At 37.7% G+C, this 13,893-nt stretch overlaps 1 protein-coding gene across 3 annotated transcripts; it reads left to right on the forward strand.

The window, feature by feature from the left end:
* The first annotated feature begins 611 nt into the window (after window positions 1–611).
* On the forward strand, window positions 612–7,433 carry LOC104214689 (putative late blight resistance protein homolog R1B-16). Of its 3 annotated transcripts, none has more exons than XM_009764396.2 (3): window positions 612–1,303; window positions 2,354–5,074; window positions 5,838–7,433. In XM_009764396.2, exons 2-3 carry the CDS (start codon window positions 2,389–2,391, stop codon window positions 5,852–5,854), a joined length of 2,703 nt encoding a protein of 900 aa, XP_009762698.1. In that variant the 5' UTR covers window positions 612–1,303; window positions 2,354–2,388; the 3' UTR covers window positions 5,855–7,433. The 3 variants fall into 3 exon arrangements, with proteins under 3 accessions (XP_009762698.1, XP_009762700.1, XP_009762697.1); XM_009764398.2 differs by having other exon boundaries at window positions 2,408–5,074; XM_009764395.2 differs by having other exon boundaries at window positions 612–5,074.
* The last annotated feature ends 6,460 nt before the right edge of the window (window positions 7,434–13,893 follow it).

Below are 13,893 nucleotides of genomic sequence, written 5' to 3' on the forward strand. Positions count from 1 at the left end.
TTGATTGCCCTCGAGAATGTACTGCCCTCGATGAAGGTCGCACCAGGTCTTCGATTTGCTTCCCGAGGTGCGTGTCTTCCAACCGGGTCTGACCTTTACCTCGAGTCGCCCGGACTTGGACTCATAGACCAATTTAAGGCTTCGAAATCAGACTTCTTGATTTTGACCGTATACACTGATATATAGAGAAATATGGCCTACTCTTGCTTTGAGATTGTGTCTTCATCTTATGGCAACAAAATGGATTGTCATAAGCAGTGGCGACACTAGGAATTTTCTCAAGGGCTTTCAAATTTAAAAGAAGTGAAAAAAATTTGCGACAAAAGGTGTTCAGTACGTGTTATATACCTCTAAAACGTAATATTTTACCTATATAGACAGTGTAAATTTTCGACGAAAGGTGGTTAGTTGACCACCGTTAGGACCATGTGGCTTCGCCACTGGTCATAAGTACAACAACAACAAATTCAGTGTAATCCGACAAAGTGGGGTTTGGGAGGGGTACAGTGTACTCGGACCTTACCCCTACCTTGTGTAGGTAGAGAGGCTGTTTCTGAAGTCTTCATCTTATGAAGATTGCTATATATGTACATGGGTCTGATTATGTGGTGTAGATGGTGGCACCGGTGGAGGAGAGGGTGGAGATATTGGTTATGGAAGAAGTAGGGGAGGGGAGGAGGTAAAATGGGTTGGGTGCAGTGAGATGGCATGCCATGTGATATTCACCTCACCAGGGATTGGGCTTCCATATTAGACAGTTCTAATGGAGGAGGGGTATATGCGAACAGTATAATGGAGGGTAAATCTAGAGCTTTCCACATAGTAAAAAGGCAATTTGACCCTTTTTCCTTTAAAGTAATAGTACTGTTTTGAGAATGTGACTATGCAATTAACATTTGAATGCTCAAGTTAGATGTGCTATAGGTGTTCAGTATACTACTTGCATACAAGAGTTGTTCCCAACATTAATAGAGTATTTACCTTATAAAGGAAAAAATGGTGTTTTATTTCATGTTTGAGGTTAAACGAAAAAATAGTAGTAGTAATATTTTTGACATTGATAATCCTAAATCCTTCAGGACAAGAGAGTTATAGCAAAAAGAACTTCACCTTCTGAGATCGAAGTCGACTAGAGCTGATCAGATCACCTTCTTTTTTATTGGATTCTGCAAACTTATGGGAGAGGGTCTAATTTATAGCACAAATTAGCTCCAAGTGTGTCATCAAACCAAGATTTAGTCATCAAATCTTTAAGAACTCAAAATCACCAAAGTTGTGATTTTTCAAGATTGGTCTACAAGAGGTAACCGCACAACCCAAACCTTGTTATTTTTGTATAAATACATTTGTGGGATGATGATTTTGGTGTAGAAAATGTATTTAATCATATCGTTGAGAAAGCCCTAGAAACTGGTGTTCTTGAAGTGAAATAAATAATTGGAAATGACGATGAATAGTGACTCTTGGATGAAATATGGGTTACTACTATTCCCAATAGTGTCGTTAGCTTGATTTGAAGTTGTAATATGTAGAGAACACTGTTCGAGCTAGAGTTAGTTTGAAGAGGTGAAGGGCTTAGGGTTAACTTCGTCTTACCTCAAGTTAGAGTTGACTTGAAGGGGTGCAACAGTCGAGTGATTGTTGGGGTGAGGCTTAGAGTCAGTCTTACATAACAGAGTTGTAATCTGAATTTGCTTGCTGTTATAGTGGAGTTGAGTTGAATCTTACAAGGGCAGATCTTGGTTTTTACACTTTTGAGTCGAGTGTTTTTTCACGTAAAAATCTCGTATTTTTTGCTTTATTCGCACTTTGTAGTTTATTTTCGATTACAAGAAACACATAAAGAACCAGGCTCGTCACGACGTAATTCACCCTCCTCTTGTGTCGTATAGGTGCATAAGATAACACATGGCAATCATCAAATGTATTTTTGAGCATTACTTGATAAATCTTTACTAGAGCAGGGCCTGTCTCTGGTTGTTGAGACTTTATAAAGGTGAAGTTGATTTGGCATATTATAAATCAGTAGGTGGAGACCATTGCCATATTTAAATGGCAACTTGCAATTTAATTAAGTCCTAGGAAACAATTGTTTTAAAAGACCACCCATATTGTCTGTTATGTACTTTGTACTACTATTTGTCATATTTTATTTTATTATGTGGACTGTGGAGTATCAACTTTATTGAAAACTGCTATGTAGCTAAGTTCTAGGATGCTATGTCAGTAAAATTAACAATTAGTAGTATTTAATAAATGACCACTTCAATTGATATACTTAGTAGTAGTTGTCAAACTATTCTATCATTTTGATAACTTTCAACAAATTTCTTCAATCGCAAATCCTGTATAGATCTCTGAAGAAACTTTGCAGAAGTAACAAGAGAAATGGCTGCTTATGCTGCAGTAACTTCTCTGATGGGAACGATACACCTGATTTCACAATCCAACTTAGACCTGCAGGACGGTCATAAAGAACACTTAAAATTACTCTACGAGAAGGTTGGCTCTCTGCTAGAGTTTCTTGACACTAATTCTGATGACGGATCAATGAAGGATTTGCAAGAAAAGGTAAAAGATCTTGCACATGAAGTAGAAGACAAAGTTGAATCACACATTCAAAGAGAGGCGCAGAAGAAGCTTCTTAAGATGTTGCAACGAGTCTTTCATCTTCCAACAAAGGCACATGAAAGGCTTCTTAAGATTTTGCAACGAGCTATAGAAGCCATTGATTCTATCAAAGAAGAGCTTTTCAAGCAGAGGGAGAATAATAATATGCAAGCAGGAAATAGTTCACTTGGTGGTTCTAATTCACCAGAATCTCATGTTTCTACACTTGAGAATAACATGGTGGGGTACAATGATGAACAAGCGAGCATGCTGCGTCAACTTACTGGAGACTCACGTCAACTGGAAGTCATTTCCATTGTTGGTATGGGAGGCATAGGCAAGTCAACTTTTGCTAAAAGAGTGTTTTCTGATCCCTCAGTTGTGGGCTTCTTTGATGTTCGTGGATGGGTTACTGTGTCCAAGGACTATAGTATAAGAAAGATGCTTCTATCCCTCCTTCAAGATGCCGGGGTGGAGCTTGATAAGGTAAGCGATGAAGAACAAGCAGACGACTTGCAGGAAAGCGATGAAGAACTAGATCACGTGCAGAAAATCAATAATGCACTTGCAGATCGCTTGCAAAAAAGTTTAAAAGGTAGGAGATATTTGATTGTTGTGGATGACATATGGAGCACGGATGCCTGGGATGAGATTAAACTATGGTTTCCAGAATACAATAATAGAAGTCGGATATTATTGACTACTCGAGACATGAAGGTTGCTCAATATGCTAGCTTTCCTGAGGATCCTTTTCCGATGCGTTTCCTGGATCCAGAGGAAAGTTGGAATTTGTTTTGCCAAAAGGCATTTGACAAAAAAGCTTGCCCGATTGAACTTGAGAATGTTGCAAAGGAAGTTGTAAAAAACTGCAAAGGGTTACCACTAATGATTTCTGTGATTGCAGGGACTCTCTCTAGCAAGAGGACACTGGGCGAGTGGAGGAAAGTAGCTGAAAGTGTGAGCTCCTTAGTAAACCTTGACGATTATCAACGTTGCTCAGGAGTGCTCGCTTTGAGCTACAATCATCTTCCTTCACATTTGAAAGCGTGCTTTCTGTATTTTGGAGTTTTCCCGAAAGCTAGCGACATTTCTGTGAAAAAGTTGATGAGATTATGGGCTGCGGAAGGACTCTTCGAGCTAAAGGGGCTTGAGGGATTGGAAAAAGTGGCTGCTTATCTTTTACATGATCTTATTGATAAAAGTCTAATCATTGTTAGCAGGCGAAGTATTGATGGCAAAATCAAGACTTGTAGGATTCACGATCTTCTTCATGATCTATGCTGGAGAGAAGCTGAAAGCAATAGTATTTTGTACGTTGTAAATGACGTACCTTATGGAGGACCAAGACGGTATTTTCCTCAAGGTCGTAGGTGGGTGTCACTTCATTTAGCGGGAGGTTATTATCCTACCCTTTTCAGTGCTCTTAGTTATAACAAAACGCGTTCCATTCATTTTTATGCTGATCCAGTTTATAATCTACAACTGGAGCATTTCAAACTTCTTAGAGTATTGGACTTGGAGGCCACGGAATTCCAATATGGTTTCCCTGGTGAAATATTACGCCTAGTTTGTTTAAGGTATTTGGTTATGAAGATCGATGAGATCTCTGAACATATACCGATTTCCAATCTTCAGAATTTACAAACTCTTGTTATATTTACTACATCGCGGAAGGGGTTTATAAATTTACGTGATGGAATTTGGGACCTGTCTCAATTAAGGAATCTCAATTGTTCAAGGATCTTTTTGTACCCTCCTCGGAATGTATCTCCTAATGAAGTTGAGTACCCGATTTTGGAAAACTTGCAAAGTGTTTGTGGGTTGAGTTCTTCTTGTTGCACGAAAGGAATATTTAAAGGGATTAAGAAAGTGAAAAAATTGGGGATTTCTTGCAACAGTTATACCGAGTCTGAATGGCTAGCTAATCTTAACTATTTACATGAGCTTGAGACACTAAGTATTGCATCGTCATCCTACTATGGTTATGTTTATTCAGATTTCAGGCTTCCATGTCCAGGTTCTTTCCCACCAAATCTCAAGAAGTTGACACTTTGTGGTACTCGGCTCTCATGGGAGGACATGACGATCATTAGCAAGTTGCCCAAACTCGAGGTGCTCCAATTGAAGGAAGATGACTTTGCACGTAGTTTGTCTGTGGGAGAGAGAGTCTGGGAAGTAACAGAGATGGGATTTCCCGAATTGAAATTCTTGCTCCTTGAGAAGTTGATTCTTGATTATTGGAGAGCCACTGATGATTATTTCCCATGCCTTGAGCATGTAATTATCAAAAATTGCCGTCACTTAAAAGAGATTCCTCAAGGATTTGCAGATAGTATGACTCTGAAACTAATTATGTTACAGGGATGTTCTCCTTCCGTTGTGACATCTGCTGACCGGATCCAGAGAGAGCAATTAGAGTGTTCAGGAAGCGACATGCTTAAAGTTTATGCCGTTGATACAAGGGGTAAGTAAAATAATCTACAATGAAATTTCAACATCCATTATATGTTTGGCTAATCTATGAACTGTGTTAAACCATTAGATGAGAATTGTCATGTGGAGTGTGATATTAGTTTTGTGCATAACTGCTATATTGTTCGAGTATAATAAGATATGCAACTCGCAAAGTTCATAAGGTCTATTACATCTTAGTATTTGTATTGAACTCGTTCATTCATATTTTCATTTTGCAATGCATGAATCATTAGCCAAATAGAAAAGGACGCAACCTGGAAGTGCAGACTAAAAAATGGCTAGTAAAGTTCAAGATCCACTTATGTAAGAGAAGCAATGTGAAACAATACTTATTGTGAAATTTTTTGTACTGTTAGTGTGAAACAAAGAATATTCTGCACCTTTACTGAAGTAGAAATGAAATAATTCATTTTTGTTATATTCACTTTCAAGGGCTTTCCACAATTGTAACTTAATGTTTGAGTGTACCTTGTGTACTTCAGCCAAATAATGTGGCGATGAGGTCTCAATTCAAAATTTTGGGACAGTTGGTTATAGAATCTGTTGCCAAATTAGGTAAATGAAATAGAAATTCGCTCCTTGCATCTGTCATAAGCAGCTGATATTTTAAACAATGGTTGTGTGTTTGATGTTATATATGTTAAATCTGTGAAATATGTGTAATAAGTATTGAGTTTTCAAATCTAACAATCCCTTACTGTATTCACTTTACACTTAACTGAAGATTCACTTGTAATGGCAATTGTACACAGATTCAGATCAAGATTAGTGAGAAGCAAGTTGGCAGAGTTCATGGTGGACTAGGCATCAGGAATTTGAAGGATCATAGCAAGGCCCTCAAGATGAAATGGCTATGGAGGTATTCACAAGAGCCTCAAGCATTATGGGGTAATGTGATCAAAGCCAAATATGGTGAGAAAGACAATTGGACAACAAAGGAAGTAAATACAGCATATGGAGTTAGCTTATGGAGATCCATCAGGTCACTCTGGCCTATTCTAAAGAACAACTCATCCATTAAAGTGCAAGATGGCAATAAAACCTCCTTCTGGAAAGATAACTGGCTGGGAGATGGTTGCTTAAAGGATCTCTTTCCCATATGTTTGTTCTGGCACAACATCAACATAACACTGTGGCTGAAATGTGGTCCCCTCAAGGATGGGCACTTGTTTTTAGAAGAAGCTTAAATGATTGGGAGGTGGACAGAATGATGGAATTCTACAAACACCTGGAAAGATTCATAGATTTACAGAGTGGGGTGGACACACTAATGTGGCAAGGACATAAAAGTGGTTTTTATAAGGCGAATGCAGCATACAAGATACCGAACCAAGCTAACATGCAGATTAACAACTAGCCTTGGAAGCATATATGGAAAACAAAGATTCCATATAAGGTAGCGTGTTTTTCTTGGTTACTAGCAAAGGAGGCTGTTCTGACGCAAGACACTCTTATAAAGAGAGGAATTCAATTGTGCTCCAGATGTCACTTATGTGGAGAAGATGTTGAGACAGTTAGGCATCTATTTTTACATTGTAAGATAACTGACCAGTTATGGAAGATATTTATTAACCTCAGGGGCATAGCTTGGACAATGCCTAGTAAGATTACTGAAGTTCTTTTCAGTTGGGATGAAGCGGGAACTGGAGCAAGAGACAGAGACAGATGGTGAACAGTCCTAGCATGTATTTGGTGGATGATATGGAAAGAGAGGAACTCCAGATGTTTTGATGAGAGAAGTAACTAAGATCAAGCTTAATTGTGTTTTGCTTTTTTGCTTTTTTGCTTTTTTGCTTTTGGTGTAAACAAATCTTCACAGAAGATATAGTTTCAATTCTAGATGTCCTAGGATCTTGTTAGGGCCGAGGAGAAAGTTTTCTTTACTTGGGTATTCCACTTGTAAATATGGCGCCACTACAGACCTTGTACTGATTTTTTTTAATAATATTCAATATGTTGCCTTTTCAAAAAAAAAAAAAAAAAGATTAGTGAGAAGCAACGCAGGAAGATACAGACAAGATTTAGAGACAGATTCCAAGGAAGAAAGAGGAAGACGAGCATTTCAAGAGTGGCGATGAAATGGAATAATGAGATTGTGCGGTTAATCTCCAGATTTTAGGGTGTATGTTGCGAAAGCCAAATGTATATAGTGTGAATAAGTCACAACTACTATACCAAAAATTATGACAGCCATCAAATAATAAATAAGACAATAAAACAACAATAAAAGGAACACCAGAATTTACGAGATTCGGCTAATTTTGCCTACTCCTCGGATACAACCAATATTTTATTCCACTCCAAAAATACAAGTAAAATAATACTAAAGAGAGAAGATACAAATGCCTTAAGAAGATATGAAGGCAAATGAGAAGTGTGTTTAAATCCTAAACATTAGACCTTCTTTTATAGGGGGAAAAATCCCCCCAACTCTTCTCCCAACCGATGTGGGACTTTGGCATTTTTCCAAACTTCAACAAATCTCCACCTTGACAAAATTCCACATCTTCAATTCTCTCTCAATAACAAATTTTGGTTGTGTCTTCATCTTCAATGTTCAACAATGTTGATCAAATCCAAACAATGTTGAAACTTGATCGTAGTCACCACTTTTGTCAGCATATCAGTAGGATTCAATGTAATATGAATTTTCTTCATCGTGACTCCACCTTCTTCTATGATTTCTCGTACAAAATGATACCGAACATCAATGTGCTTCGTCCTTGCATGATAAACTTGGTTCTTCGCTAATTGAATAACACTTTGACTATCACAAAAAATTGTGATACCTTTTTGTTCAACACCAAGCTCCTTTAGCAATCCTTGAAGCCAAATTGCCTCTTTCACAGCCTCTGTAATAGCCATGTACTCTGCCTCTGTTGTAGACAAAGCAACTGTTGACTGCAAAGTAGACTTCCAACTAACTGGTGCCTTTGCAAAAGTAAACACATAACCAGTAGTTGATCTTCGTTTGTCCAGATCACCCGCAAAATCTGAGTCACAATATCCAACTACAGACTGATTGTCTTCCTGCTCAAAAACTAACCCGACATCTACAGTATTATGAATATACCGTAGAATCCACTTCACAGCTTGCCAATGCTCCTTCCCTGGATTGTGCATATATCTGCTAATAACTCCAACAGCTTGTGAAATGTCAGGCCTTGTGCAAACCATTGCATACATCAAGCTACCAACAACATTTGCGTATGGTACCTTTGACATATACTCTCGTTCAGCTTCATCCTTTGGCGACATAGTAGTACTCAGCTTAAAATGGGGAGCACGTGGAGTACTAACTGGCTTAGTCTTGTCATCTATGCCAAAACGTTGTAGTACTCTCTTCAAATATTCTTTCTGAGATAAATAGAGTTTCTTTGAACGTCTATCTCTTATTATCTCCATGCCAAGAATTTTCTTTGCCTCACCCAGATCCTTCATCTCGAACTCCTTCTTCAGTTGAATCTTCAACTTATCAATTTCTTCCGAATTCTTGGAAGCTATCAACATATCATCAACATATAGGAGAAGATATACAAAGGAACCATCTTTAAGCTTGCGCAAATACACACAATGATCGTATTTGCTTCTCTTGTACCCTTGCCGCAACATAAACTCGTCAAATCGCTTGTACCATTGTCTAGAAGATTGTTTCAATCCGTACAATGATTTTTCAAGTTTGCATACCATATTTTCTTTTCCAGCAACTTTGAATCCTTCTGGCTGAGTCATGTAGATTTCCTCCTCCAAGTTTCCATGTAAAAATGCAGTTTTTACATCCATCTGAACTAGTTCCAAATCCAATTGTGCTACCAAAGCCAACATAATTCTAATGGAGGAATGTTTTACAACTGGAGAAAACACTTCATTGTAATCAATTCCCTCCTTTTGAGCATATCCTTTGGCCACCAATCTTGCTTTGTAGCGAACATCTACTTGGTTAGGAAATCCTTCCTTCTTTGCAAATACCCATTTGCACCCAATTGCTTTCTTTCCCTTCGGGAGATTGGCCAATCTCCATGTATGATTCTGATGAAGGGACTGTATTTCATCATTCATTATAAGTGGTAGGAACATCATCAGCAACCGTCTCTATGAGACGAACATGTTTCGTTATTGTTCTTTTTGGCCTGCTGGTTGCTATTGATTCAAGTTGTTGTTGAGGTTCCTGAGTTGGAATCTCCTCTACTGGCTCTCCTTCCAGAGGGTAATCTTCATTTGTTTCCTCCTCTGCTTCTTGTGTAGGAAAAATAAATTTTCCCTCAAACTCCACCTGCTTAGAAGCACCTTCATTTTGTTTGGTATCTTCTGTTACCTTATTTACCATAGCAGATTCATCAAAGGTAACATCCCTGCTGAATATTACTTTCTTTGTCATAGGACACCATAAGCGATATCCTTTGACTCCAGAAGTAATTCCCATAAAAATAGCCTTCTTTGCCCTTGGATCCAATTTTGACTCTGTCACATGATAATATGCAGTTGAGCCAAACACGTGCAAAGAGTCATAATCTACAGCAGGCTTTCCATACCATTTTTCAAATGGTGTCTTGCCATCAATAGCAGCAGATGGTAAGCGATTAATGAGGTGACATGCATATGTAACTGCCTCAGCCCAAAATTCTTTGCCCAAGCCAGCATTGGACAACATACACCGTACCTTCTCCAACAAGGTCTGGTTCATACGTTCAGCCACTCCATTCTGTTGTGGTGTATGTCTGACAGTGAAGTGTCGGACGATGCCATCATTTTGACAGACCTTATTGAAATGATCATTTTTGTATTCACCTCCATTGTCTGTGCGAATACACTTGATCCTCTTGCCTGTTTGATTCTCCACCATCGTCTTCCATTTGAGAAAAATTCCCAACACTTCATCTTTGCTCTTCATTGTATACACCCATACTCTTCGGGAAAAATCATCAACAAAGGTTACAAAATAGTGCTTCCCACCCAATGAAGGTGTTTTGGAAGGACCCCAAACATCAGAGTGTACATAATCCAAAATGCCTTTAGTATTATGGATCGCTGTACCAAATTTAACCCTTGTCTGTTTCCCTTTAACACAATGCTCACAAAACTCCAAGTTGCAAGCCTTGACTCCTTTTAACAATCCTTGATCTGATAGAGTTTTCAAGGATTTTCCTCCAGCATGTCCCAAGCGCATGTGCCATAGCTTGGTTGCTTCTGCCTCTTTGTCGTCACTGGATGTCACTGTCGCTGTCCCAATAACTGTACTGCCACGATAGCGGTACATATTATTATTCTTCCGATTAGCCTTCATTACCACTAGTGCACCGGAGCATACTCTCATCACTCCATTTTCTGCAATGATTTTGAACCCTTTTGATTCTAGGGCTCCCACAGAGATGAGATTCTTCTTCAAATCCGGTACATATCGAACATCTGTTAATGTTCTGATCATTCCATCATGGTTCCTTAATCGTATTGAACCAATGCCATATGAGGTAAGAGGGCTGTTATCCGCTGTGTGGACGACTCCATATTCTCCTTCTTGAAATTCCACGAACCAGTCCCTGTTGGGACACATATGATAGCTACAAGCCGAGTCCATCAACCATATGTCTGATGATGTTGATGACTCTGTTGTAACTAATGAGAAGTCTGAATCATCACAATCAGCTACATTTGAATCCATAATAGCCTTTCCATTGTTATGTTTGGCCTTATTCTTCAACTTCGGACAGTCTTTCTTCCAGTGCCCTTTTTCTCGACAAAAGGCACATTCATCTTTGCTGGGTCTGGATCTTGACTTGGATCTTCCCTTCTTTGTCCTCGTTTGATTTTGAGGACGACCCCTCACAAATAGTGCATGCATGTCTAACCTTAGAACATTTTTGTTTTCTCTTTTTCTGAGCTGTAAATTCTCCCAGTTTGGTAATAAATTTTAATTTATAAAAAAAAGTGTTGCAAATAAATATTGTGAGCTGCTATGGAATTTGCAGATGGTACCAAACTGCAGATCAATGAGTGACACAAAATGTTGTCTAACTTTTTCTGAGAGCAAACCTAACGAGAGCAAGAGAAGACAAGAGTAGTACAACTTGTGCTTGTTACATGCTTGGTTTTTATTTTGTTATCGCAACGTTTCCAGTGTCTAGTGATAGATGTGGGGGTGAATTTATTCTCGAAATTTCTCAATTAAATAAATTAGAATATATTGAGTAATTTTGTAACAATGTGGAAATAGCCCCTTGCAGAAATGCAATGTAAGACACTAAGGCTGCATACAATATACCTTTGTGATTTGTCTCTTCACCGGACCTCACCATAGCGGGAGCTTAATGCACCGGGCTATCCTTTTAGGTCCGGGACTATATTTTGAAAATTTAGAATGTCTGAAAGATTATTTAAAGATTATTGATTGTTTAGAGGATGCTTTATGAAATATTCTACTATCAATCTGTTGTTCTTAATTTTAAAAGCAGTCATGTTTCCATTGTACACTCTCCTTGTTTGAGCTTGGTCCAGACCTAGATAAAGGAGAGTGGTAGGTTGACAATCAGCGCAAAAGTAGTTAATTTAATGAGTTAAAGCAGTTCAGGAAACTAATAAACCAGAAATTGTTATGGAATAAAAGCAATTTAGTAAAACATGAACAAGAAATAAAAGCAATTTAGTAAAACATGAACAAGAAATAGAGATAGAGAGAAGGAAGAGATTTTCTTCTTCAATTGTGTGTATTTTCCTATCTATTACAAGACCTTTATATAGGCATGAAAAGTGAAGAAAATATGTCATGGAATATGTCATTGAACATAGAAAATATGTCATTGAATATGTCATTAACCATTTGAGAGAAAGATCATGGAGGAAGAGTAGACATCCACCATATTTTGATTTTTTATCATAACACTCCCCCTTGGATGTCCATAAATAATGTGTCTCGTTAAAACCTTATTAGGAAAAAACCCTATGGGAAAAAATCCTAATGAAGGAAAAAGAGTACACATATTTAGAAATACACCTTTTGGTTGCCTCGTTAAAAACCTTGCAGGGAAAACCCAATGGGATAAAACCTTGTAAGGGAAAAAGAGTACAACGCGTATTAACTCCCCCTGATGAGATCATTAGTTCACATCGTTGAGCCTTCGTATCCCAATCTTATACACTAGTTTCTTGAAGGTTGACGCCGATAGATATTTGGTGAAAAAATCAGCCATATTATTACTTGAACGGATCCGTTGCACATTAATATCACCATTCTTTTGAAGATCATGTGTGAACAATAATTTAGGTGAAATGTGCTTTATCCTAACTCCTTTATGAATCCTCCCTTTAATTGGGCTATGCATGTTGTATTTTCTTCATACAAAACTGTGGTAGTTTATCACACTTCAAACCACATTTATCTCGAATAAGATGTATAGTAGACCTCAACCATAAACATTCTTGACGTGCTTCATGAATAGCAATTATCTCAGCATGATTAGAAGAAGTAGCCACGATTGATTGCTTAGTCGATCACCAAGATATGACAGTGCCACACATGTAAACACATAACATGTTTGAGATCAAGCCTTCTGTGTATCAGATAAATACCTCACATCGACATAACCAACAAGATCGGTATTGCAATCATTGCCATAAAATAAGCCCACACAGGTAATCCCCCTTAGATAATGTAATATGTGCTTGATTTCATTCCAATTTCTCCTTGAGCGGAGCTATATCTTGCTAAGACATTAACTGAAAAAGTTATATCATGCCTTGTAGTGTTAGCAAGATATATTAGCGCACCAATTGCATTAAGATATGGTACTTTAGGACCAAGAAGCTCTTCATTATTTTCATAAGGTCGGAGTGGATCTTTATTTATATCGAGTAATCTCACAACCATCGGGGTACTTAATGGATGTGCTTTATCCACATAGAAGCTCTTTAAAATCTTTTTAGTGTATGCTGATTGAAGGACAAAAATTCTATCTTTCATATATTCAATTTGTAGACCAAGACAAAATTTTGTCTTTCCAAGATCTTTCATTTCAAATTCTTTCTTTAAACAGTCTACTGCTTTAGGAAGCTCTCCGGGAGTTCTAATGATATTTGAATCATCAACATACATGGCGATTATAACAAATTCAAATCCATATCCTTTTATAAGGACACAAGGACAAATTGAATTATTCTTATACCCTTCTTTCAACAAGTATTCTCTCGGGCGATTATACCACATGGGCCCTGATTGTTTCAATCCGTATAAGGATTTTTGAAGCTTATTTAATAAATTTCTTGGAAACCTTAATATGCTCCAAGACAATTTAAATCTTTCAATGATATCCACAATACGCATATCAAGTTTTTCATATATTGTCACATTAAAACCTGAAGTGACTATATCCACTATAAGAGAACATGTCTCCATATAATCAATGTGAGGATATTTATTAATTTTCTTGTGCCACAAGTCGTCTTTATGTCTATCGACTTGAACCTTTCGCACAAGAACACATTTATACCTCAATTGACTTTATACTTTCAGGTGTTGGACTATCCGTCCAACTTCACATTTTTCAAGTGAAGTCAATTTCATTGCGTATTTTTTATTTGGCCAATCTTTTATCCGTCCAAATTTCATGACAGATTTGATCTCAAGATCCTCGTCAATATTAATCATATTGAGCGCTACATTATATTAACAATATCGTCGACAATCATTTTATGTCGGTTCCATTATTACCCAATAAAGACATAACTTATTGAGATCTCTTTATTTCATTATTTTCAGGTACCTGAGCCTCTCACATGAGGTCTTACGAAGTGTTATGTCGTGGTGCTCTTCTAGAG

Source organism: Nicotiana sylvestris, chromosome 12, assembly GCF_000393655.2.
Source record: "Nicotiana sylvestris chromosome 12, ASM39365v2, whole genome shotgun sequence".
In the NCBI taxonomy this organism is placed as follows: Eukaryota; Viridiplantae; Streptophyta; class Magnoliopsida; order Solanales; family Solanaceae; genus Nicotiana; species Nicotiana sylvestris.